Source organism: Rhinolophus sinicus, chromosome 1 (assembly GCF_057876585.1).
Source record: "Rhinolophus sinicus isolate RSI-liver-muscle chromosome 1, RSI-T2T, whole genome shotgun sequence".
Classification (NCBI taxonomy): domain Eukaryota; kingdom Metazoa; phylum Chordata; class Mammalia; order Chiroptera; family Rhinolophidae; genus Rhinolophus; species Rhinolophus sinicus.
Window position 1 is genome coordinate 50,643,671 of NC_142501.1, and position 27,133 is coordinate 50,670,803.

The following is a 27,133-nucleotide window of genomic DNA, read 5'->3' on the forward strand; positions in this document are numbered from 1 at the left end:
AATACAAAACACCTCATCTACACCTAATTATCTCTCAAAGGTCTTACCTCCAAATACTACCAAATTGGAAGTTAGTGTTTCAACATATAAATTTGGCAGGGATACAAATATTTAGTCCACAGCAGTGTGTACGAGTTTACGTGTTACTGATAAAAGAAACATGGGGCTAGGATGTGAAGAGTTGTATAAATGAAGAAGTTATGTCCTGGCTCTTGACTTTAACATAAGATTCTGCCCAAACTGTAGGGCAGTCTGTCTTTCAAGGAGATTTTTGAAAATACCACAAGAGTCCAGCAATTTCACAACTTTCACTTGGTAAATTTTCCTCTAGCTGAAGGCTCCTTCATAGATTCAGAGGATCCCTAGGGAGGATCCACTTCAGTCTATTTGCATTTTGATGCAGGGAGGGGCTTTCCGAGGATCACCTGGCAGGGAGTGTTGAGTAGCCCTGAGGCCTTCAAAGCCTCAGTTCTCGATTTTTCAACTCTCCCATCAGTAGAGTTGGAGTTGGAAGTAAAATAATGTAATTTAGTTAACTCTTATTCTAAATAAGTAGCCAAATTCCTTCCATGAAGCTCTACTAAACAGTACTTCATTTTATAACATTATTAAATAGAAAATGATCCATGCGATGAACATCCTTCATAGGTAAATAATAATTTGATGATGTAATCTATCTTCTTTTCATTTTCCTGTATGGCAAGGTGAGGACTACTGTCATTTTAGCAGCTATATCCTTCCTGCAACCCATCAGCGGCTGACCAAGATTTGTACCTTTAGAAAAAGAGATAAATGCAAAATGGCAGCTATTTTTGGCTCTCTTTAAATTGCTGAGTTAGCAAAGGCTGAAAGAAATTGCTGATTATACATCTGGGAGCAGAGGTTTGGGCTGCAAACCAGGTTTAGACAACCTCTTACTCACCAAGTTTTAAGTTAAAAAGCTGACAATAATAGAAAAAATATGCCCATCACTTTTTGGAGAACAGTCACGTTTTCCTTTGAGATGATAATACCAAGAACCTGACTATAAAGTAATCAATCTCAAGTAACTTATTCACAAATAAGCCTGATAAAAATGCTCCATGACCCTGTGCCAGGGAAGCTGAGTCAGGTTGAAATGGGAAGAATTGGGTTTCTGTCTTTCTCCCTGCACCCCTCAGGGCTGGTGGAAAAACTCCAGCTTAGTGACATTTCAACTTAATATCAAACTAAAAGTAAAGATTGCTGTCCAGCAGCCTGGCTGCTAGAGTTACACATTGCCCCAGCCAGTCTTGGCACTTAGGAGACCAGGAGGCCAGTTGCAGTATGGTGACCACTTTGCTATTGCTCCTTTATTTCTGTGGCCTCTATTTCCCTTTAGTAAAATGGATATAATATTTTCTTCCTATGAATCTGCTAAGCTAATCAATTAGACTAAAATCAGACTGATTTGGAAAAAAAAATTCAGATTGCAGTAAGTTCATATTTTATTTGGTTGCCTTCTGTATCCTTTGGTCTGGCTTGTCCCCTCAATCCCACCTCCAAAACACACACACAGAGAGAGAGAGAGAGAGAGAGAGAGAGAGAGAGAGAGAGAGAGAGAGAGAGAGAGAGAGAGAGAGAGAGAGAGACCCTCCTAATTTCTTCCCTTTGCTGAGGCATTGGGTCCCAGTTTTAACATTGGATATACTTTCTCTTCTTCAAACCATATGGATTGAATTTTTCACTTAATGTGAAAAATGAGGAAACTAAAGCTCAATAAAATACAATTTCTTGCCCAAATCATGGATCTGGGACTCAAATCCTGGTTTACTGGCTATGTTACACCATTTTTATCAACAACTCATTCCTATCTGTCCCAGCCCCTTCTGGCTAGGGTCTGCCCCATCCTTTCAGTTTCCGCTTTAGTCATTGGTGACTGTTCACTTATTGAGAATTGCACTTTCATCCAATTCTGCCTTTAGACTCAGCTGAAAATTTAAAAATATATAGGAATCGGCAGCACGCTTAATTCTTTTTCCAGAAAATACAAATTGGCAGAAAAACTTTTCCTTACAAGTTTTTCCTTACTATAAGAGGAATATATATTCTTCATAGAAAATTTAGGAAATAACAGAAATGTATGAAGGTTAATAACTAACACCACCCATTATTTTTCTGCTTACAAATATCTACCCTTCCCCCAGTTTCCTTGAGAAATAACTGACATACATCACTGTATAAGTTTAAGGTATACAGTATGATGGTTTGATTTACATGTATTGTGAAATGATTACCACAATAAATTTAGCTAGCATCCATCATGTTATATAGATACAATAAAAAGAAGAGAAAAAGATCTACTTTTTATATTTTAGATCTATTTCTTTATTCCTATTCCTATTTTTCTATTTCATGCATTTTTTTTAAATTTAAGTTTACTGGGGTGACAATTGTTAGTAAAGTTACAATTGGGAAAATAAAGCAATTATTCTTGTTTTTTCCCACTTAATATTATACCACAAATTTTCATTTCATTAGTGATAGTTCAAAAACATTTTAGTGACGTCATCATATTTCAGCCTATGAAGATACTAGAATTTATTAAATAATTCCACAATTTTGCACATTTGCAGTATTTCAAAATTATAACCCATTATATGTTGAAAGAATACATTAGTACATCAAAGTCAAATTACTTCTCTGACTGTTTCCTAAGAATAGGTTCTTAGAAAAGAAATTAGTGGATCCAAAGACATAATTATTGTATTTCACAGTTTCCTATTTCTGCCATAACAATTTAGCACAAATATAGCAGCTTAAAACAGCACTCATTTATTACCTCACAGCTCTATAGGTCAGAAGTCTGGCTGGCTCAGCAAAGTACTCTCCTTAGGAACGCTCCAGCCTCAGATGAAGGTGGTTGAGCCCTGGGCTCCTACTTGGAGGCTCAGAAGGAGAATCGTCTTCATGGCTCATTTGTTAGCCAAATTCATTTTCTTCTCACAGTTTGCACATGGTCTCCTCCACCTTCAAGACAGCAGTGGCAGGTTGAGTGCCTCTCATGCTTTGAATCTTTCTAAGGTCCACTAAAGAAAATTCTGGTTTTAAAGACTCATGTGATTCTTCAGGATAATCTCCCTATTTTCAGATCTCTACTTCAATTACATCTGTGAAGTCCCAATTGCCATGGAAAGTAACATTCTCAGGTTCTAGAGATGAGGGTATGAGCATCTTTGGCAGGATGTACTGTCTACTACAAACATTTTTGGGGATCTTTATAAGTATTGCCAGAATGCTTTCCAGACAAGCTCAGCCAAGATTTCTGCCACCAGCATTGAATGAGTGTGCTCTACTCCCCACACTCACCAGCACAGAATATTATCTTTTCTTTATTTTAGTATTATAATATGACAGGCAAAAACAATTGTATTTGTGTTTTTACTTGCATGTCTTTGATTCACAGTGAAGTCAAACTATTTGTAAATATTCATTCACCATTCATTTTTCTTCTGTGATTGCTTGTCCATTGCCCATTCTTCTATTCGATTCTTAGTATTTCCCTGAATTTTTATTATCTCTTCACACATTTAGGATATTTTGCTATTATTGTGTAGTACTATTTTTTTAAATTTATTCTTTAATGTACAGGATTATTTTTTACTGTTGTGCAGTTACATGTACTCATCATGGCCTTGGTGATTTTTTTTTTCCATTGTGTTTTACTTTCACAGGCAGCTATCAAATAATTCTTCTTAAAATGCCAACTGGTTGATTTGGCTTTCATATTGAATTTGTTTCATTTTGGTGTGTGGTGTGAAGAAAGGCTCTAAACTGATTTCTTTTTGCAATTGGTTCATTCAACTCTGTCTGTGAAATAATTAGTACAGCATTTTTATTGGGAAAAAACTGTCATGATGACGCATGCTACAGAAGCAAAGGCTATACACATGCTGCTTCTGCACATGAAGGAAAATACAGTCAAGGGAACACGGCAGAACTTCCAATCTTGTAAATAAGAATTGATGAAGTAATATCTCCTGTTTCATTTATATGGGTTTGTAACAAGGGCTGAGAAAAACTAATAAAGTTGATTACAAGTAGCCAGAAAGGGTTTTTGATGTCCTGGGCCTGTCTAGGTAGTACGGGTCTCCTAACCAAGATTCAAAGTGACTTAGAAAAAGTTATTTTGAATTAAATATCTGTATAAAACAAGAACTAGGTTAGCATACAGTAAATAAAGCTAACTATAAGGCAAAAAGAAAAAATCCCATATACATATACCAAAAAAAGAAAGAAAAGAGACTCTTACCCTCCATATTTGAAAATCTAAACATTAATTATGATAGTACCATTCCAATGAATCTTATCCTAGTAAGACAGGAATTGTAGGACTTCAAGCTGCAAAGACCTGGCCCCAGAAAGATGTAGTTAAGACACTTTTAGGAAAATGAGTTGGCGTGCCATAAGCTGAGAAAATACATTTACAATGTGACAAAGGACATGTATCCAAAATCTATAAAGAATTCTGACAAATCCACAATAAAAAGACAAACAACCTAATTTTTAAAATGGGCAAAATATTTGAATACTTTAGAAAAGGATACATGAATGGCCATTAAACACAAGAAAGTTTCCATTACTACTTATCAAAGAAATGGAAATGAAAATCACACTGAGATACCATTTCACATTTCCCTTGAGAGGCTATAAAGTATAAAACACAGTCAAATGTTGGCAGGGATATGGAGCAACTGGAACTTGTATATATTACTGGTGATAGTGAAAATGGTAGAACCACTTTGGAGAACTATTTGGAAGTTTCTTAGAAAGTTGAGCATATACTTATCATATGACCCATCATTCCCAGTAATAGTCCATTTCTACCCAATCCCTAGCACTCCCATGTTGCTTTTCTTTCTCCCAAATCTTTAATATCATTCTTTTACTATTCTCATGTTTCCAGTCCCTCTTGTTCCATCCCAAATGAATTCTCCTTAATTAACCACAGAGAGACTCATTTCTTCCAAATTTATTCTAGGAGGTATATAAGTAGTGACATAAAATAAAAATGGTTTAGGATTAGCTGTGTATTTTGCCTAAATAAGATGGCAACTGTTATTGTTTTTATTTTTGACAGCTATAGATGCTAGTTGTATGTCAGAGGTAGCAATGAAAATAGAACATATACCAAGAAAGACAATGCCATCTAGATTTAAAAAAATTTTTCTTGTACAAGTAATTCACAGCCTTCAAAAATAGATAGAAAAATCACATCATAATCAATAATGTTGTAAAGATTTTGTAGGGTGTCAGATGGGCACTTGTCTTATTAGGGAGACCACTTCATGGACAGTGTAGGTGCCTGACCACTGCAGTGTACACCTGAAGCTGAAACTGAATAATACTGAATGTCAACTATAATTTTATATATATATATAGTCACGGGATGTGGAGTACAGCATAGGGAAGAGACCATAGAACTGTAACAGCTATATATGACGTCAGAGGGGTAGTAGATTGGGGGAAGGGGTTTATCACTTTGTGAGGAGTGTAAATTCTAACTATTACATTATTTTGTACACCTGAAACAAGCAAACAAAAAAACAACAACAAAAAACAGAAAGAAAGGAAATCACATCATAGTCATTTGAAAAGTTCGTTTATTATATACTAATATACACTTTCTGTAATAAAAAAAAGCCTCCCAATACATTGAACCATCTTATAAATGAAATAAGAAAATAAAATTTTCATCTGTTTATAAATGGGGTTAAATTAGCCAGTACAAGAAACCATATGTATGTCTGTCCTGCAGTCTATGTGAACTCATCCTGAAAATGGCCATGAGAAACAAATGGTGCTTTATTATTTGGCACTGTAGTATTGCTCTTGAATATTTATAGAATTACATGCATTGATATTTTCAAGTTAGTCATTTCAAATGCAAAGTATTCAAAATATATACAGATTGTACAGTTTTCCATTTTTTTGGATTATTCGTTGATATTTACATTTAAATACATTCAGATTAAACATTTTTTAACACTCAGAAGGTATTTTTTTTTTTCACTTGCCATCTTGATACAGTCTTTGGATGAATGAAAATATATCTTAAAGATGCTACTTGGCAATTTTTTTCTAATAATAGTAACTCGAAAGTTATGATAGCGTCTAGTAATGCTCAAATTCCATAACAAAGTGCACCATTTTACAGTATTATTGCCTTTAGAAAGTAATATATAAAAATACGTATTTTCTTAAGGCACATTTTAGAAAAAACAATTTAAATATGATTTAATATTATCATACTTATATAGTACTGTATTCATGATACTTGTATTCATACTTGGCTTTACTAAAATATAAACTATATAACAAATGTTCTTGCTACTGATTTGAAAAAACAAGTAGCAAATTCCAGAAATTCCAGGTAATGAGTATAATTTTTAAATCCATTTCATGTATGTTGTAGAAGTGAGCAGAAATAATAGTTTGCTTCTCTTCACTGTGCTAGCATTTTTATTTTTATGGAGAGCCATTCAACATTGTATTAAATGGCAAATGAATGTCAGCAAACAAGGTAAAATGAACTAAATGCTATTTTAGACATGCTATAAATGAACAACCTTAGTATTAATAATTATTTGCAAATAGGAACTTATTTTCTTGTAGATGATTATGGTGTTATTTGTAAACATTAAAGAAGAGCATTACTGAACTATATATAACTTAGGTTTCAAATTTAAAATATCCCCAATAGACAGATACATACAAATGGATTTTTGCACCCATCAACTTAATTCCCTGCCCCCACCCACAATAATATAAACGTTTTGACGGTAAAGAGAGAAAACTACACATGTAAAAAATAAAAATCAGATGTACCATACATTAAAATTCTGAGGACTACAGAATAAGATCATATACATAAACATATAGCAATCACAGTTTCCTGCACTGAATGTTTATCAAATAAAAATGTATCAAACAATACTGGGTAATGTATTTCCACATGAATCGTGGTCTTCTAAAACTTCTGAATGAGAATGGAAGACGAAAGGGAAAGCATTGTTCAGTGACAAAAGTATGACAAGAGGACTAGGAATAACATTTAAAAAAGCAAATGCTTCCAGAACAGGCAGTTTAGCTATAAAGCGTTATTTTTGTTGTTGCTCTACAATTTACATAAAACCCCTCTCTATGTTTAGTAAGATGTTTTAACATTTACAAAAAAAAAAGTCTAGTTAATGAAGAAGTAACTAATTCAATGTCACAAACAGGATGGGCAAAATACTCCTCTACTGTTGACAATAAGATGTTCTAGCCTGGTGTGTGGTCACTCATGTACCTTACAGGGACAGCTCATAAGACAGCCTTTTGCCTCTGTTATTAAATAGACCCAGAATATTTAGTACAAGATTAAGGAAAGGCATTATGTGTAGTGATACCTTTCCCACAAGGGTACTTTTATTTGATATTCTGAGAATACAAGTATTTGGTACCTTTTTGGCAGGGGCGGGTAAGGGGAATAGGAGGGGGAAAGGTATTATCTTCTGACCGTTACACACAGCTACCCTTATTCTGCTTGTACAGCAGCAAAAGTACATCATTTCACGCTGCTCTCGTAAAACCTGGGTAGAAATGTGCACCACAGATTTTAAACACCTAAACAGCCATTTGTGACAAAAATGATGATTTTTCTCATCTGAAGGTGCTTGGTGATGTTACTAGTAAACGTCCTTGGAATCTTCTTGTTATAATCAATATAACTCAATGTCTTTTGGAGCATCATTTACATCCATTTCCAGTAGAAAAAGAAAGTATTTTTCCTCGGGTTAGTGATGCTTGGAATTTGGGGGATTGTAAATCCAGTCAATTATAATGAGCGCCATGCTTCCCATCATGAAGATGATGCCGACCACAAGGAAAACCAAAGCCTGTAAGTCAGAGAGAACTTGTTAGGGAATAGAGGACCCCTACCTCCTTAGCACACTTTGTGCGAAGTAAATACACAGTAAAGTGTTTACCTAAGGCAGCAATCTGATTTACATATTGAATTGTTTTATTCTTATAGCTCAAATGTCCATGTCTAGTGGTTCAGACAATTTAGAACTTTAGCTGGGGAAAGATGGTGAATATAGTGGAGATATTTAACCCCAATGTTCAACATAGAGTAATGGTTCATTGATTTGGTGTATCAAAATGATGGAACACCCTGTGCTCTTTAAAAGTTAAGTGAGAGAAAAACATTTAATGACCTAGGGAGAGCTCACAATCTTTTAGGTGAAAAAGGGCAGGTCATAAAAGAGTACCATGTATGATATGATCCAACTTTATAAGGCAAACAAATAAAAGCAAAAGCCTAATATAGGTTGCATATTCCTTGGGGAAAAAAACCAAAATGTGTGTGTGTGTGTGTGTTACAATGTTTTAGAATTTTAACACTGGAAGCAACCTTACATGTCACCACAAAGATCAACCTCCTAATTCTACGTATGAGGAAGGAGCAGCTAAAAATTTTTTCACTAGAAAGAATCTAGGATATAAAGTCACTCATTTTTACATCTGACAAAACTGAAAATGGGTCAGGACAAGTAACTTGCCAAGGTCACACTGCTGTAAAAGTCCGAGTAAGATGGACTACATAGAGTGGAAATTTGGGAGTGAAAAGATGGGAGGAGCTTTTGATACCAAACAACCCCAGCAGGTGAATGACTCCCAGGCAAAATTCAGAGTAATTCAGTAAGAGGCATTCTTTTCAAGCCTTAGTATAAGACCTTATTAATCAGTCACTGATAATATTTATTGGAAAAACAATTATTTCTAGTATATGTTTCTGTAGTTCTACTATGGAAAAGAAAAACACTGTTTAATAAAACTATATTTTATATCTAAAGAGGTTAACTGGAAAATGAATGGTTCTGTTCTGTATCTCAGTCCACAACAGAGGACAACAAGGTACTATGCAGGGGAAAACAAAAGCAGTGTCTTTTCTTTCGGCCTTACACACCTAATGGATATGACCAAAATGTTTAAATTATTTCATAACACTGCTTGGGAGCCTAATTCCTTCCTGCACCATTCCCTGTATATAGTGCAACAATAGCTGGGTCATGTAAACTGGCATATATGTGTGGCTGTGGGAAAACTCCATTAGCCTTTGACAGGTAGTAAGGATTCAACACAAGGTATCTCATATTTGAAGAGAAGAAATCCTGGAATCATCTGAGTGCCAGGAATCCACCCCCCTTTCTCTCCACCAGAGAATTCCAGCTCATCTTTGATTTTTCGTTCTTGTTCATAAATTCATTTCTTTGAACCATGTGTATTTTCTGGTTGACTCTAGTCAAAGAGCAACTTGTAAGGGGGCGAAATTGCAAGGCTTACTTACCCCAACCTTTTGGGGTGACCGAAGAGGTTCTTTCTTGACAAGTTTAAGATAAAAAGCTGCTGGAAGGATGAAAATCAGCATAGTAGCAGAAGAAGCCCCTGAGGAGAGAAACACAGGACAGATCAATGTCTTACGCAGTAGGTCTGATTCGGCAAGAGAGACTTTAAAGACACCAACTCTAAACCTGCCCTAATCTTCGCACTAAAAGCATTAAAGCTCATCCTGTTTGCTTATTCAAAGATATGTCTATACAGAAAATTAAAATGTACCTAACGTTATAGCTGCATATTGAATATACATATGTATAATAAACAATAAAAAGACTGAATATTACAAATTTATAGGAAATTAGAAATAATATCAACACCTATTACAGAGGTTGAACTCATCACATACGCTTCCTATCCACTTCTAGCTTTTCAAGTTGGTAACACCTAATAGTTAAAAGTTTTACATTGTATTTAAAATTGGAGCAATCCCTCAAATCAACAGAAGAAAAAAAACATATATTAACAGACCCTGTTAAGGGAATTAAATATATTTCCCTTAACAGTTAAGGGAAATAATGTGTTTTACAAAATCGACCTCCTTTTCCTCCAAAGATATCCTTTAATGCTCAGCTGATACAGACCTGAGAAGCATCCTGTAGGTAAAATCTACCTTCCTTGGTTTTTGATAAGACCTATGTACAAATTCTGGGTCCACTCCAAGGTACCTGACTTGACTTCTACATGGTTCAGTTTCCTTGTCGGTCAGAAAAGGCAATTGGACTAGATTACCTATAAGGTAGCTTTTAGCGCTAACGTTTTCTGATCCTGTGAATAACTTCTAGTGTCATCTGGGAGGGAGGGAAGATGACCAGTTGGAGCCCCACTGGACTAATAGGAATCCTGTGAGCCTGAGATGGACTGGGGATCCTTGAGTTCCCAACACTGGCTCCCTATCCACCATTTATGGAGATATCAGCTTGAGTTGACTAAATAAAACACTTTCTGAAACTTACCTATGAATCCAAAGATGTATTTTATAGTTGGCACAAGGATGACCAAAACATTATTAAGTGCAAGAAGCATGGCTGCAATCAGGAAATGTCTTATCCAACTGAAGGGTCTTCTGGGAAATAACAGTGTGGTCACAGATGTACGAATCTGCAACAAGAAAGTCAAAGGCAAGGTCATTGCTTTATTTGTTACTTTATTATTTCAAATATTCTCATTGCGCTGGAGTGTTTTCTTTGTTTTTCCTTTTTCTCCCAGAAAAGATTTTGATGCTGGTTTTTTAAAAAGGATTTTTAAATTTTTATTGTGGTAAAATACACATAAAATCCACCATCTTAACCATTAAGTATACAGTTCAGTGGAATTAAGTAAATTCATATTGTTGTGCAACCTTGATGCTGAATTTTGATTTTTGAGGTAGTGTTATTTTTCCTTGGTGATATATCTTATGCTCACTTTCTCAGCTTTCAGAATTTTGTCTTCAAAACAATCTCAGCCAGAAAGAGATAAAATAACAGATATGAGATATATTTCAGAGACCCAGTAAAACCCTTGCTGATTTCTAATCATGTCTTATCAGTCTGGATTAAGCATTAATTGCGAGCAGTCAGTCGATTTGCATGGAATTGGGAACAGAATTTTTACAAACCTGGGTTTTTTCTTTATTTGGCATTGTAATGAATATGTTTCCTACCTGATATTTAAAAAAATATGATACTCTTTCTGTTTGCTCCTTTCTCTTTCTCCCCTTTTATCTTCTTCTCCTCTCCCCTAATTATAGATTATAAGTGCACAAAAGACAAGGAATAGGACCTAATAACCTTAACATTCCTCAGAGTTTCTAGGTTAGGGTCTTGCACACAGCAGGCACTCAATAAATGTTTAATTAAATTGAACAGAACGATTCTTTTCCCTCCCTTCAGGATCCTTAACAGATTTCAGCCCTATTTTAACAGCTGAAATAAGTAAGCGAAGGATAAAGAGAGGCTCCATTTGCAGCCACCACTCAAGTGACTCTGATGTAACTGGATAAAAAGATCCTTGTGAGTAGAGGGAGTGCCAGTTACATCTGAACAGCTTAACAAAGTTGAAAATACTCTTATCTTTGGAATCTTTTAGAGGACACTTTTGACAGTGGAATTAGTCTGTTGACTTTTCAGTAAGTGAGCACTTCAGTTAAGCTGGGACTTTACATTTTTTAGAAATGCTGGGATTGATTTTTATTTTAAAATTTTACTTCTGAAGTCTCTTAATGGCATGGAGATGGGAATTTACTTAAAAGAGAGAAAATGTAAAATATATTTTGAAACACATGTATGAAATGACAAAATCTTCGAGCTGAATTGCTTGCAGTTTCTAATGTAACATTCCTTTCATACCACTCCACCAAAAATTAAAGCCATCTGTTCAGGTTTAAAAGGCAATTTCATTTCCAGAATTGCAAACCAGATAGTCTCTGGAAATGATTTAAGACAGACTTTGTAACAGATTTTAAAAATTGGATTAGTGGAAATTATGAAAGTCACTCTGAAAAGTAGGACTGAGGAAAGCAAATGCTTTGATTCTGTTTTTCCCAGCAGCCTATAAATTATTCCCTACACTTAGAGCTCATTCAATATTGTCCAAACGGGACTAACTAGTAGGTCTAAAATAAGCTTTCTATGGTATACACGCAGTGCTTAATTAAGGATTTATTTGTCTGAAAACGCTAAATTTATAGGATAAACAACTAGAATAAATATTTTTCAGACAGAGTTCACATCTACATACTTTTTAGTCCTTTGTTGCAATAATGCATTGAATTCAATAAGCTGAGTTCGAGGTAATCCTATATGTACAGACCCTCTGAATGTAAATGGTTTCTTAAGATCTTATGGCTCCCAGGAAGACTAAGGTTTGGCCCAATGGTGTAAGAGACAGTTTACAGGATTAATGGTTGGAGTAAATGGTGAAGGCTTCCTCCTCATAGAATAATGAATAACAAAACCCCAAAGAAAACAGAAGATACATAGAGTCGCCAGTGTAGAAGGCAGCAGGGCAAACAGGTAGATAGGAGGCTGCTGGTAGGTGGTGGTGGAAAAGAAACGAAGGGAACTTGCTGGACATTCCATGTTAAATGCTGCCTTGAATGGTGAGCCTGGGATCTAAAGCTCCCCAGCAATTAATTCTATTTGCCTATGTCAGGATAGAGGCAACTCTAGCTGATTACCCACAAAGTGTTTCCTGCTGTTTCATTTATCTAAGTGCCCTTTTCTCTACAGACACAAACTGATAAGAATCTGGAAATGTGGGTCAGATGCTATAAATGGGAAATGCCCTCGGCAACAGCCATGGCTTCTGACTGAGAATGATTCCAGAAAATTTCTATTGAGCTCTAGAGAACACCTCTGCTATTTCCAGAGAGTGTTCTGAACAGGCTCCTCTTAGGAGATGCTCTGTTCTAATGTGGGGACCCAATGTGAAAGTCAGAAATGTGGAGAGTAGAAAGTGGGAGTTCTGAATTTAAAAAAAAAAAAAAAAAAAGTCAATTTTATTGCTGAGGAGTAAATAAGAGTTTCACTTTGCATGATTACTGAGGACAAGAGTATTGGAAATACCTGTGGATCACTATTCTATTCCAGTCCATAGCCACATCTGCCATATTCCTGCGCCTTATATCTACATATACTTCAGAACAGGGTATCTGAAGGCAATATACACGAAAAGAATGAATTTGCTGTGATAAAACGAAGTAGAAGTAGCTAGAGAGACTCTGAGACATGATCTCTTTTTTGTAAGGTGTGGCGGGTGGAATTTGAGTCTGTATGTTCCACGTGGAATTTGAGTCTCTGTGTTCTTGATAAACCCGTTAGGATTATTTGTTTTTCTGTTTTTCACGGTGTGTGAATTTTACTGCATAAAGGCAAGCACAAGCTAATGTGGCATTATTAGTCCTTGGGGAGGAGGTGTAGTCCCATAATAGACTCCCCTGCCCCATAGCATCCCCCTCCTACTACTAAGAAAGAGAAAAGAAATGTTGGGCTGCTAGTGAAAAAGTTAGAGTCTTAATTCACTTCATTTACTTATTTGTTCAACAAACATTTCAAGCCATCACTCTGTGCCTTTTACCAAGAAGGAAAAAACTAACCTAACTGGAGAAAAGAAAGATAATAAATAGATTAATCAAAGGAAAAACTATCCAACCATCCAACAACAACAGAACCTTTCTCATATCTTCCTGGGCTTCAAAGAAAGAGAGCCCAATTATTTATTGAAAAAAGGAGAAGACAAAATAATACGTAAAATGGGCAGATTTTAATGCAGATTAGGTTTTATTTGCTTGTTTGTTTTGTTACTTGTATGTGGGGATAGCAAGGCAAAGTAAATAAGCTTCTTATTGGTCAAGAGTTTCTTAATTCAAAGAAACCTGTCAAGAGAATCATGCTGTGACTCAGCATTTGACACACTGAAAATCTTGGCTCTAAATTGTAAGAGACAAACAAAAATGCCACTAACAACTTCTATCACTTTGGGGGAAAAGTGTCTGAATGTAGCCTTGTGGGACTTCACAGAGACAGGAAGTCTGGACCCGCTTTTATTTCATCCATCACATCCAGGGAAGCTTGGTTCAGTTAGCCCAGATGCTCACCCAAACTGGGGTTCATGGCACATGTCAGCAAGGGGAATAGCCTATGCTTTTGCCAGAAAAGGCAGTTCGTACATCTCAAGAAAAGGCAAGATTTATTTGGAGACTGTATTTCTTAATAAACATTGCTGAGCTCATCCTGTGCCGTCACTGCTCATATCTCTAACCTCCGGGGACTTATCACCCAGGGGAAAAGATGGACAATCACACAGATCATCTCAATGTAACATTGTAAGGGTGAAACAGAATTACATGCAGTATTTCATAAATGCTAAGGTTGAGTGAAAACGCAGAATTAATGATTTTTCTGAAATTTGCTCGTAATGGTCAATTTTGGTTCTAATGGACATTGTTGTAGATGTTTACAAGTTACTGCTATTCTTGTCAGTCAGATTTATATCAACGCTTATCTGTCACAAAAGGGGGGAAATTCTATGCGGATGTCTGGATTTTTTAATGTTGAGGTGAAATGACCATCAGTAAATGAAAAGCTGACTTTCCCGTTCCATTGACATGATCTCAGCCTTCAGTATCGTGCTATGAGCACTGTATTAGCTCAACAGTTACTCACTAGCTGTGTCACCACAGCCAAGGCCATTAATCTCCTGAGAACATGACTTGAAAGCACTATATTCAGTCTTATGAATAAAGAAATACAGAAGCACATAACAGATTTCTTTTATAAAATGATTTGATTCAACAATGGTAGGAATGCCTGCTGTGTACGAAAATTTAGTTAGTGATATCCTCACATACAAAAATAAGGGCTCCCGACATTACTTTTCCCAGTTACTCTGTTCGCTTAGAAATGTTACCCTCTAGTACACTTTCTGTCTACAGCTGTCTTCTGCCTTGTAGCCACGATGGAGCTGATTTTAGGCTAAAGCTGTGTGTGCATGTCATCTGAAATACTTTCAGATATGTGAGAGGCAAGGTATTATTTAAGAGTAAAATATTAGCCAACATAGTAATAAGGATCTGATTTCATGCACTCATGAAAAAGGAATGTGCCAAAAAAATATTTCAGTGCACAAACTGCATTTAAAGTGACCACAGTGTCATTATATGAGTAACCCTCATATGCTTGAAACAGAAAGTTTCACAGTCTGTACAGTATGGAACATTCTGTACAGGGCAGTGCTGGTTACTGTGTAGCTTATTTTTCCCCCTAAAATGAATAAGTAAATTCAGTGTTTATGAAAGGAGAAGCGTTGGCAGGAGAGTGCAGACCTATATTTATCCATAGGTGGTGGTTTTAACTTATGCAGCCCAAATCACCATGACCAGCCCTGCTCTGTGATCCCAGAAAACCTGACGCCAATGGCAAACGCAAACTCATATTTATAATTGTCCGTCAAGTCAGAACATATGTACTAATCTATGGAGTCAAGCAAGATTCTTTCATCAAAGCTCCGTGTACTTACTGGGAACAGAACAATGGGCACAGTTAGTGTCACTGCCACAAGGACCGCCAGGCGTACCATGAGGAGAGGGGTGTCAAATGTGTACACTTTACTGTAAGCATGAAGTAATTCATCTTCAACTTCTCCTACAAAGAGGAAGAAGAGAAAGAGTCCGTTTGGTGTTGTCAAGTCAGCACTGGTTACCTATGGCGACATCTTATGGAGGGAACAGTACAGTAGAAAGAACCCAGGTCTGGGAATCCAGACACTTCTGTTTTTCCCCTGTCTGTGAGCTCATTAGCTGTGTGATCTGTGAACAAGGGGCCCTGAAGTTGATAAGGTTGTAGAAGCTAATATGAAATTGCTGGGAGGCTTTTCTACTTCCTTTGCATTGTGATAAATCTATCTCTGCTCTACAGAAGCATCACAAAACAAAATAGAATTTAAAAACCCCATCAAATGGTGCGCCCCCTCCCCCAGTCTTTTCCTCCCCAACTTGCCCTGCAATCAATTTAACTTACTGAGTCAGTCAGAAAAATGCAGAAAGTTAAGTTTATACAAAAATATATATTTATGCTGATCACACTGACTAGTGGGAACAAATGCTACCAGTTCAATGCTTGACTCCCTGAAATTTGTCTATATGGCTGTACTTCATGGAAGAGAATGACAATCCCATTCCTTTTGTGTCCTGTTCACATGCCATAGAGGAAATATTTAGGCATAATCATATATATATATATATATATTTGATAGTACATTCCAAGATTGAAGGGCATTCAGTCATAGACTTTCTTTTGTTAAGAAAACCATTCACTATAACACAATAGAATGGGATAAGCAAAAAAAAAAAAATGTGCCTAATGCTCCAAGCTCTCAGATTCAACTTGACTAGTAAATAGGAAGCAGGTTCTAACTCAATGACATTATACTATTTTTTGCCCTTTGCTTGGTAGTTAGTTATTCCATCAAAAGAGCTTTACAACATGCAACTGGCTTCATTCTCATTGCTTCTAGACTGAGGAGGACTAGCGAGTGAAGCCAAGGAACTATCATCCATACCTAAAAGAAAATAATTAAATTTGCAGGATTTTTAAAAAATAAACTGTGTGAATTCACAAATTGTTGTCACCTGTTAGCCAGGCTGGTTCAGGTCCCATTTTCTTAAGTCAAATGAGAAGTCTAAAATAACGTGTTAGTTGAGTACTTGTATCTATAGACCTTGCTGCTTATAGAGGGTAATTAAAACAATGATACCCACCCAGGTTAATGATCAGTCCCACTAGGATTTGCACAAAGAGAATGACTTGACAGAGTGACCTACCATAGAAGGTTAGGTAACCAAAGAGGGCAGCAAACAGGTACATGATGAGCATTCCTGTGATGGAAATATTTGATACTGTTTGCATCTTCCTTCGGGACCGACTGAAAAAAAAAAAAAAAAAAGAACACTGAGATGTGTTTTTTGTTTTAATTTATGAACATATCACTTGTTAGAATTAAAATTTTTAAAATAATGAGAGAACATACATCTGTGTTGCTTTATAAAACCTCATTTGTAGTACACAAGCAGCTTATTTAAATTTGTCTTAGAGAGCCGTGGAGGATTGTTTCCATCTTTCTACTCCTTCAGTCTTAGAAACTATCATTTTTCTGGAAGAGGACCAGTTTATTTCGTGTCGATAAGAAAGCTTATCTACTGAATATTTAAGAATGTAATTAACATAAAGATCAAATTGGTTCCTAATGTAGAAAACCTTCATATTTTATAGTGGATGAGTTTAATAAGGACAAGAACCTACTAGAATCAGCAAAGCCCTACTTCCAGGAGTTCTGGTATTATTACCAGGATGGTTGGTACGATTACCTGGACAGCTTCTGGAAACCATTCTACAAGGCACCCAGTGACTTAAAATCAGTTGTCAGGCTTCTAGAGTAACTGCTACATGTAATTTTCCAAGTAAAATCAAAGACACCAAAATAATTGAAAACGTTCCAAAAATTTTTTTATGAGGTAAATCAGAATTTATGGGGAAAGTTATTGCTATTTAGTGAGAACAAAGACTGAAGTTGTTGATGGCTAGGTTTAATAAGTTGAAAATTATATGGCATTGTCCCCTAAGGGTAAAGAAGGAAGTTGCTATAAGTGGGCTCAGATCCAGTTCATACCCAAAGAGATATCAACAACCTCAAAGGGAAAAGAGTATTAACGATTCATACATTATCAGCTTGAAGATACAAGATTGTCTAGCCAGTGTCTTCATTGTACAGATAAGACAATGAAGGCCAGATGTTGGCACACCTCTGTGGCGTATTCTTCTTGACAAGGGTTAGGAACTGACCACAAGTGATATCAACGACTTAGCACGGACACCCTAACCATAATTTTTGGTCTTCAAGGATGTGGTCATTTCCAGTTCAGGTGACATCACCTCTTTCCACCAAAATTCAAATTTAAATTTCCCATGCCAGCCAAAATCCTTACAGCCATTGGCTCCTCCTCCCCCTTCTCTGAACCCTTCCACTGGACAATTTGGGTAGAGGAATAGGAGAGAAGGAAGCAGATAAGGTAATGCAGTAAGGGGGCTGATTTACATCCCTTTGGTTAAAGCACGTTACTGAAGAGTGGTTGTAGCACAGACTTTCTCTGAAGAGAAAGCTATAAACTATGCTACTGTATACAGCACCTTTGAACACATGAGCCCATTTTCAAAGCAAATTAGAATGCTAAAATGATGGCTGCCTTACTCTTTAAGTTCACTGTAGATGGGAAGGACCTCAGGGTGGCATACAAAAGCAAATGCTAGGATAGGAATTGCATAGGCCGTCTGAAAAACAAAGACAATACCGCATGTTTAGCATTCCAACACAGATGGCAATACCAGACCATCTCAGCTTACAAAACAAAAATTCAGAGGCAACATTTCTAGGTTTATCAGAGGCCCAGGCCTCTCACTTACCCGGGAGTTGAATACAAAGTATTTGGGTTGACACTTGTCATCACTGTGTGCTTCATACTCTACTCCACTGCCATGAAGAGAGCCCTTGGCCTGGTTCTCATCTAGCCCTGAAGGACTCTGGTGTGTGTAATCCATCATGAAGTTCACATCACTCCTCTCAGAGTTGTTGGGTAACATTACCATGTGCATTGGAAGTGTATTGTTGAATGTCAGGTTTCCAGCATTGTGATCCAGAATGGGCAGAGGGCAGGGTATTTGGAATTTCTTGTAAATCACCTAGACCCGGTCATTTAAGAAAAAAAGAAAAGAAAAGGTTAGCCTTTTGAAGAAAACAATGAAATGAAAATCCGTATGTGTGGCTTATGGAGTGGAGGTCAGGGGCCTGTGCTGAGGATTCCTTTTAGACTAACAGACAGTGAAGACTTCCGTTAGCCTCTGTCCCAAGGAAAGAGTTGGAACTACAGTCGCAGCCCTGCCCCTTCGAGTCAACAGGACAGCATTTTGCATGAATCCATCCTAAACTTCAACCATACTCTTCCATGAGAAAGATGATAATTTCCTTGTTCTATTTCATATCTTTTATTTCTTCAAACGAATAATAATATGGGTTATTAAAAATTCCCCTCTCCTCCTTCACCTCCTTGGGGAAATGCTATATAGATTTTGGCATCCATGCTATAATATTACAAGAAATTCCCTCATTTGGAGGGAAGTGGGGGGAATCAAGGAGATTTCTTCTTTAATCCCATTGTGGACACCGTCTCTTCATGAGTAGCATGTGTAAGAGAAAATGACAGATTCATGCAGATATGGCTGATTCTGTAGCCCACTCATTTCTCTTCTGGGACTCTTCCCTTCTTCTTCCTCCACCTTTCTCAATACTGGGTTATTGTCATGTTCCCGCTTAAAGGGTTCCTTTTGTCCAAATAGACATTGTGTGCCTAAAACATACTATTAGCAAAGGCCTTGACATTCTAACTCAACTATTTTTAAACTCATGACTGTTTTCATTCCAAACTAGAAGACAAAAAAATTGCTTCATACAAACCAAGTACTAGAACAAAAAAAAAGAACACGAATTCAGGCACTAAAAGCATGCCATGCTCCCCACGCTATAAGAATCATGTTAATAAATCACTTACCACACTGACAAAAAACAGCATGCAGGTAAGAGAAAATCCGCTGGTATAACCAAGGTAACCTAGGGGTTAACAGAAATTCTGGAAGGTGAATATGACATCTACAATCAGTTTACCTATTAGAATATGAAATGAAAATAAAAATTAAAAGCAACTTTACCTAAATTTTTAAGAAGAGAAAGTGGAAGAATGATTCCAACAGACACAAATATGACGAGGTAGTTGCCATTGAGGTACCATTCTCTAGAAGAGAAAGAAAGACCGGAACATTGGGATCGGAAAAGACCAACTAGAATGAGTCACGTGACATTATAGAGGGAACATAAGACATACCCAGTATTTTCTTCAAGTCCCATGAATGCTCTGATTACTTCAGGCAGTTCGTATTTAATGATGAAGAGGTAGCTAGACATGGCTGAAAATGAAAAACACAACAGCTCAGCGGCATGCCCAGTGCTCAAGTCACAGGCAAGTGGTGAGAAGTCCTTGCATTTGGGAAATACATTCTTCTCAGTTAGATGAGCATCTAGTCCCCCAAACAGAAAGAAAAGCCACCCACTGTAAATTTTGTCCTGCTTCCAAGCTCTTTTCAAAAATAGACATTTGGCCCTGTGGCTCTTGCAGGTGGAGCTGTACTAACGGTATCAATGCTGATTCTGTGTTAAAGCCAGCTCTGAGGTTCTCAGCAAAGCTGCACTTTGCACGTTTTTCCCTTCAATTGTTGTAAGTCATCATGGACTGTACTGAGTGTGCCTGTTTTAGTGTCTATAACTTGGGGAGGGGTCTGGCAAGGAAAGGCAAGGGCCAGAAGAGAGAGGCCAGAATTGCAGGGTACAGCTGGGTAGATTACATGTCATTCTGGCTCTCCCCAGGTGGGTGCCAGGCTGTTCCTCTGTCATCTCCCTGAGGGGCACACAAAGTCTCAGACCACTGATTGTCTAAACTGGATTCATACTGGATTGAAAAGAATATAGAAGATAATAGATTTTATCCCCTTTGTCAATGAAGTTTTGCCCCCTTTATATCTTAATCTCTCTTTGGCCAAATAAGAAATTACACAAAGTGGCAAAATTGCTTGAGTATCTAGATAAGTGATACACGTGTGGTCATGTACTCTTCCAAAAATTTAATGAAATCTACATACCCTCTCCCTGAAAAATGTATATGTATACATATGCATAACACAATTTTGCCTACAACTGTAGGGATTTATGCAACTTCAGACTCAATTAAAAATAAACTGACAAGTCTTGCATTGGTAGCTTTAACTGTATGCTGCATCCTTCTGGGGAATTTTTGCTAACAGACATTTAAAGCAGATACCTGAGTTGCAAATTGAACTATTAATATTAAACTAAGGACCGTGAAAGGTATTTCCTTAACCTCAAACAAAAGTAATAAGAGTGATAATAATTCCCCACTTTGTTTAATTCTGCACATTACTCCATTCAATCAGCTGAAATCATCTGTGAAACAGCAAGATGTATATTATTATTGTCATTACGTAGCTGAAGATATAAAGATTTTGAGAGTTTTAATGACATGTCCAAAGTCACACAGCTTGAAAATTGTCATTTCCAAAATATAAGTTCCCTGATTTTGGACCAGTGTTTCTTCTCTATTATGAAGTGAAATGATTCTTACAATAGCTGATGTGTCTTTTGCAAACAGTATTTGGTTAATCTTTACAAAGACCTGGGCTAAAGCTAAATCTTGCAGAGTGTAAATAGAGGAGATATTTCTGATTAACTGGCTCTGTGAGGTACCATTCAATTGTAGAGAGCTGTTAATTGCTGACGTTCAGTGATGTTACCAGTGTTAATGTGTTTGGTCTTTGAAAATTCAGAACGATCCAGACCTGTCTGGGTAATGTCAACATTATGCTGCCAGTGTTGAAACATCCACGGTAAATGTTAATTATTCAGGGGACTGAGAAAATTAACCACTTTAAATGTGGAGTTGCTAACTACAGAAATCCAAATGATTTCCCTTGGGCCAAAATAACCAGTAATCATATAGAGTAGCGAAAGTGAGAGCATTTTCAGGAACAATATATAAAATTTCATCTTACTCTCTTGAAGCCACACTTCTTTTTATGTGTGTGGCTTGATTGGAGACCACTTGATAGTTTATTCCATTATTTAAAAGCATATTAGTAGCTATACTTTGAGCAACAGACTGCGCTGTTGCTACTCAGCCTGTTGGGTTCAGGGCTAAATATGTGTAAGGTTATTTCAGTTGTCCAAAGAATTAAATTAGATCAACTATGAAATGATCCTATAAAATGCTTGATACCTTAAATCTTGACAAGGCTGAATATTTGAGCCAAATGTAAAGCTAAATTTGATGTGTGGGGGGTGGAAAGCCTATATGGTTGTGGCCCCAAACCAGTAAAATGAATGCAGCAATCCTGGCATTGCTGCCAAATTCTACCCAGGATTGTAGTCTTATAAAAATATGAAGAGAAACAAATACAAATCATTAAAATATGTCTGGATTTTATTTATCTGCTTACTAAGTATCAATTATCAGGAGCAGATATAGCTGGATAAAGGTTTATTAAAGGAATTGCTGCATTCCAGAAATCCTAAATAACTCCAGTGATTTTATTTATCATGAAGGGTTACCATTTTGCAAGATCTCTGTACAAGTTTATTTAGTGCAGCATTGTTTGTAATAGTGAAAAACTGGTAACAATCCAACTATTCATCAATAAGGGATTCAGTAAACCAATTACGGTATAGTTGTACAATGGAAAACTTGAAAGCATTAAAAAGAATAATATGCAAATACATTCAAGGCAAATTGTTAAATTTTTAAAAGCAAGTGGAAAATCAATATTATCAGATGAGATTTTAACAGTAACAGTTTATTTGTTAAGTTGGGCATAGAGGAAAACCTGGAGTAGTTATTTCTAAGGGTGACTTACATAAACATTTCTTTGTAATTTATATATTTTATGTAATGTTTTAGTTTTTCACAGTTAGCACTTATATTTCTTCTAATTATAAAAATACCCATTTAGAAATTAATCAGAAGGGCTCCAGAGAGATGGATATTGAATCTGAGAACCAAGGATGAAGCAAGCATGTACTGAACCCTTATTATGTGCCATATGTTGTCTTATTTCATCCCCACAATGACCTTGTGAAAATGGAATGTTACTCTCATTTTCATAGATGGAAAATTGGAAGAGTAAAGTGATTTTCCCAAGGTCACAAATAGTGACAGAAACAGATTCAAATTCAAGTGCATCCAGAAGTCTATTATCTATGCAAGGGTTTTAAAATATCTTTTCAAAAAAAGTAACAGATCAGATACCTACAAAAAGCGCCAACGGAGCCCAGAGGAACTAGTTCCTAAAACCCTAGAGAAGCAATGGCTCATGGGAAGAGGGATGAATGTGTGTGTGTGTGTGTGTGTGTGTGTGTGTGTGTGTGTGTGTGTGTGTTAGGGTTGGAGGACTCTAAGAATAGAGGAACTGAATATAGTTTGTTATGGTATGATGGTATGACACAGGACACAGGGGATAGATAGATAGATAGATAGATAGATAGATAGATAGATAGATGATAGATTTGAGGGTTGTAGGAAAGGTATCAGAAAGGTCGGTGGAGAAAAGATGATGAAGACCCTCATGTGTTAGGCTAAACAGTTTAAATTTTACCGTGAAAATAATGAAAGAATTTTATGCACAGGAGAAGCAAGAATAGATTTGAATTTGAGAAAGTTAATCTGAAGGATGAATTATTGTAGATATGGGAGCAGGGGAAACTCAAGGCAAGGAGACCAGTTAAAAGGCTGCTACAATAGTCTGAGCAGAAATAATGATTACTTGATCTGTGTTGGTGAGAATAGAATGACAGGAGAGAGTCAAGAGGTAAATAAGAGATAGAATGGGCAGGGGCTGGTTCGTATTTGGATGTTCAGAGTTAGGGAGAGAAGGAAAAATTAAGGCTGACACTAGATTTCTAGTTTAAGAAACTGGATACTGCTTGTATTGTTCATCTAGAGAAGAAAGAACAGAAGAATATAATAGCAGGTTTGGGGACGGGGTAGGAGGTAAGACCAAGTGATACCATGTGGGTATATAGTCCAGGCCATGTGGGAGGACATAGCCAGTAAGAGATCTGAAATATAGGTCTAGACGCCTTCTGAGGGTCAAAGACACAAATAATAGGCCCAGTGAAGCTGATGGGCAAAACATCACCTAGACCACCATTAAAAATACATATTTCTAGGCTTTATTCTGGAAATTATAATTCAGTAGGAATTATAAAACCCTGTAGAATCCAGGCATCTATGGTTTATAATGCTTCTGATGCCTAGCTATAACAGACTGCCTTCACACACCTCCAGTGGGCTGGCCCCGTGCGGGCTCAAGGACTCCAAAATTTGTCAATGCCCCTCAGAGGCTTGATTTTCAATTTTGTGAAATAAATTCAATCATACATATGAAACATCAACTGTTCTGGCAATGACAGAAATGAGCACCAGCACTTTAATTTTTCAAAGTAATAATTAAAGCCGTAATGGCATTTGAAATCAAGGAAGGTTTTATTCTAGTCTATATTTTAAATCTAGAATTCAATTGGTAGGTTTCTATATAATATTTCATTTTTACAGAGCAGTTATTTTTCTGTATTTGAAGCGTTTGTGTATTGCCAAAAGAATTCTCTTCTGTACTGAACATTTCTTTGGAAAGTTTAAGTCGCCTCTTGAAAGCTATATCCCCTTACCTCCAATGTTCTGCATTGTAATGGAAATGAAAGCTCCGATTTTCCCAGGCCATCCAAATGCCTTTTCTCCTAATTTTTCATAAATTAAAGATCCTACAATCAAAGATAAAATAATCTTGTTAAAAAGATTGTTTTAATGACTAAAATATTTCTGTAATATAATTCTATAATAGAGTGTCAAACATGTAAATAAGCACCATATAGAAGTTATAAAACCCAAAAACATACAGTCTCAAAAACCAATACGAAATAGGTTCAAGTGTGCTTCAAACAAGAAGCAACGGCATGCTGCATCCGCATTAGTTCCATGCAGCAAGTCAAAACTGCCATTTGCTTCATCCATTAAAAATTTCTTTTTCTATTTGGCTTCTACCTGATCCAATTGACTTTCACTCCTCTCAGTTGCCCAAATAATTAAAAACATTGAGAGATCATGTCATTGGGGTCAGAAGAAAATGAAATGTGAAATTGACCCACATCATTGTATAGTTACGGAGCTGTAGGCTGAAATACCCTTTAATGAGAATCAAAATACAACATTTTGGACTTAATGAGTAGCATACCTCCTTCCTTTGAAGTCTTTAATAAGAGGTGAACTGAATAGAGTGACAATATTGCCACAGCAAGCAGCATGATTCTGTGAAAGGAAAAGAGAGTAGAAAAGAAAGTTTCTGTAGTAAGACATAATAATGTTAGATATTACAATAAATTATCACATGGGTCTTTTCAATCGTTAACTTTCCAAAAGTATGTGGGTTTTGGGGAAGCTGATAAATTCTTTTCAGAACTCCATAACTACTCTTTAATGTCACAGAACTGGAATTTGCTATTTTTTATGTGTCCAAACCTATTACCTCAATTTCCTAACATATCTTGTTTTTAGTGTTACCCCGTAGTAAAATCTCATTCACAATGTAGATGCTACTGTACAGCAAAATTAGCAAATACTGTATCTACTTACTCAGCACATGGATTTCTATGCATCATATTTGCATGTTATTCATACCAACATTTATATTGAAGGGCTATTCCGCAGTCTGAACCTTAATCTAACACCTAGAAATACAAATCCCAAAGCATGTAATGTCTGAGCTCCATTGCTCCTGATCTGGCACATTAGATGACAAGACACTTTGTGAACCAGAGGGTCAGGCAATTGCCTGTGTAATAGAGAAACAGAGAAAGGTAAGTATAGGGTGCAGGAAAATTCCTTTTTTGTATTCAGAAAAAGTCATTTATGGTTCAGGACCCTCCACATGCCCACATGCATGAATGGTTTCTTTATGTAGATAGTGATTGGTGCTGCTCCAAAAACAATCGGAGAGCAAAAATAAGGGCAGATAAAAGCATGCATATGATAAATTAAGGAACAATCTAAACTTTACCTGGAATTTTAAAAAAATAATATTTATGTCTGTTTTACATGATGAGAGTACACTAAACATTTTCTGCACGATTGACCATATTCTTTGGTAATTCCTACTGAACTCAGTGTTGCAAAATGTACATTTGGACCATGAGTTATTAATTTTATAGCTACTCTATACTGTGTTCTTATTTTCCATAAAGTGTTTGCCAGAACTGCCTAATCAATGACTTGTTCATATATTTTTCCATATGCCTTATGAACTTACCTATTTTTAAAGAATTACTTAATTCAGATTATATAATTTTGTTCCCTGAAAAAACAATGAGCATTCTCTGTAACCTAAACACAGGCCTACTTTGGCAGAAAACACTAAGAGTAAAACCAATGGAATCCTGTGTCACTTGCTGTGAATTAAGCAAGAGAGCTGACTCAAGTCTGTGCTGCTCGGACACACAAAACATATCCACAATGTCTAGCAATTTAGTTGCTCTGGAAAAATTAAACTGCTACACGTGTGTAAGCCTGAAATGAGGCCCTTGGTTTTAAAAGTGGAATATTCTCCTCCCATGAGAACGATCTGTGGGTCTAGGATTTAGGAAGTTTTTCTTTTTTCTGGTCATGGGTGATCTATGCTAATTTTCTAATTATTTTAATAGTATGTATATAATAAGGAGAAGACAGCCTTTTTGTCTTAGAGACAGTGTATGTTACAAAAGTATAAACTAGATATATGAATCCATCTCTAGCCATTAAAATGAAGAGAATTAAAAAAATAAGTTTATTTCAAACATGGCTTATAAAAGTAAAGTTAATATAAAAACCCACTCAGGTAAACAAATATTCTAACTAAAACACTTCAGTGAAAGCACTGACACAATATAAATACTTATAATCCTGCCTGATCCTTAGCCCTCAAATAGCTGTGTGATTATCTAATCATAAGTGATGTTCAGAACATAAATAGCATATATTTGTAATATAAATGTTGCATTCTTAGACAGTTATTCAATGCTCTGGCATTGCATTGGAAATTGTGAACTGCATTCACACTGATGCCTGAGTAACATTAGACTTTATTCTTGTGAAGAATTCCAGTCCTGCCAACTGTGTCTTGGAAAATACCAGGCAGTACGTAATGCACACAAACATCAGTGGCTGTCTGTCACAAACAGTGCAGTACCCATCCTCCAGGCCAGCTATGTGACATTATTACCTTAAAGCAGCATTTTACCACATTTGGTGAAAGTGAATAGGTTTGGAAATAAACCTGGGCCACTCGGTAAATATTCCCTGTGCCAAGCAATGTACTAGGTCTTGGGGATACAGACATGTGGTGAGTAAAACCAGACGTGGGCTCAACTTTCTGGAGATTATAGTGTAGCAAGGAACAGACATTAATCAAATGAATCAGACAACTACACTAAAATATTAAAACTGGTGAGTGTATAATAAGGTGGTTTGTCTCAGTCATGGAGGTCGGGGAAGGTAGCGCGGAAGTGAGGCTGAGCTGAGATATGAGGAGTTAACTAAATAAAAGGAAAAGGGAAG

General features: G+C 36.5%; 1 protein-coding gene across 5 annotated transcripts in view; it reads right to left on the minus strand.

Moving 5' to 3' along the window:
• Positions 1 to 5,603: 5,603 nt before the first annotated feature.
• Positions 5,604 to 27,133, minus strand: part of SLC38A4 (solute carrier family 38 member 4) — a 59,577-nt gene continuing 38,047 nt past the window's right edge. For all 5 annotated transcript variants that reach the window (XM_019748377.3, XM_019748373.3, XM_074325801.2 and 2 more), the window contains 12 exons: positions 24,780 to 24,853; positions 24,217 to 24,309; positions 19,811 to 19,892; positions 19,638 to 19,720; positions 19,481 to 19,539; positions 18,339 to 18,614; positions 18,127 to 18,206; positions 16,703 to 16,803; positions 15,400 to 15,524; positions 10,356 to 10,500; positions 9,353 to 9,450; positions 5,604 to 7,898 (listed from right to left, as the gene is read on the minus strand). In XM_019748377.3, the coding sequence (XP_019603936.1) occupies positions 7,797 to 7,898; positions 9,353 to 9,450; positions 10,356 to 10,500; positions 15,400 to 15,524; positions 16,703 to 16,803; positions 18,127 to 18,206; positions 18,339 to 18,614; positions 19,481 to 19,539; positions 19,638 to 19,720; positions 19,811 to 19,892; positions 24,217 to 24,309; positions 24,780 to 24,853 (1,318 nt within the window). In that variant the 3' untranslated portion in view covers positions 5,604 to 7,796. The remainder of the gene's footprint in view (positions 7,899 to 9,352; positions 9,451 to 10,355; positions 10,501 to 15,399; positions 15,525 to 16,702; positions 16,804 to 18,126; positions 18,207 to 18,338; positions 18,615 to 19,480; positions 19,540 to 19,637; positions 19,721 to 19,810; positions 19,893 to 24,216; positions 24,310 to 24,779; positions 24,854 to 27,133) is intronic.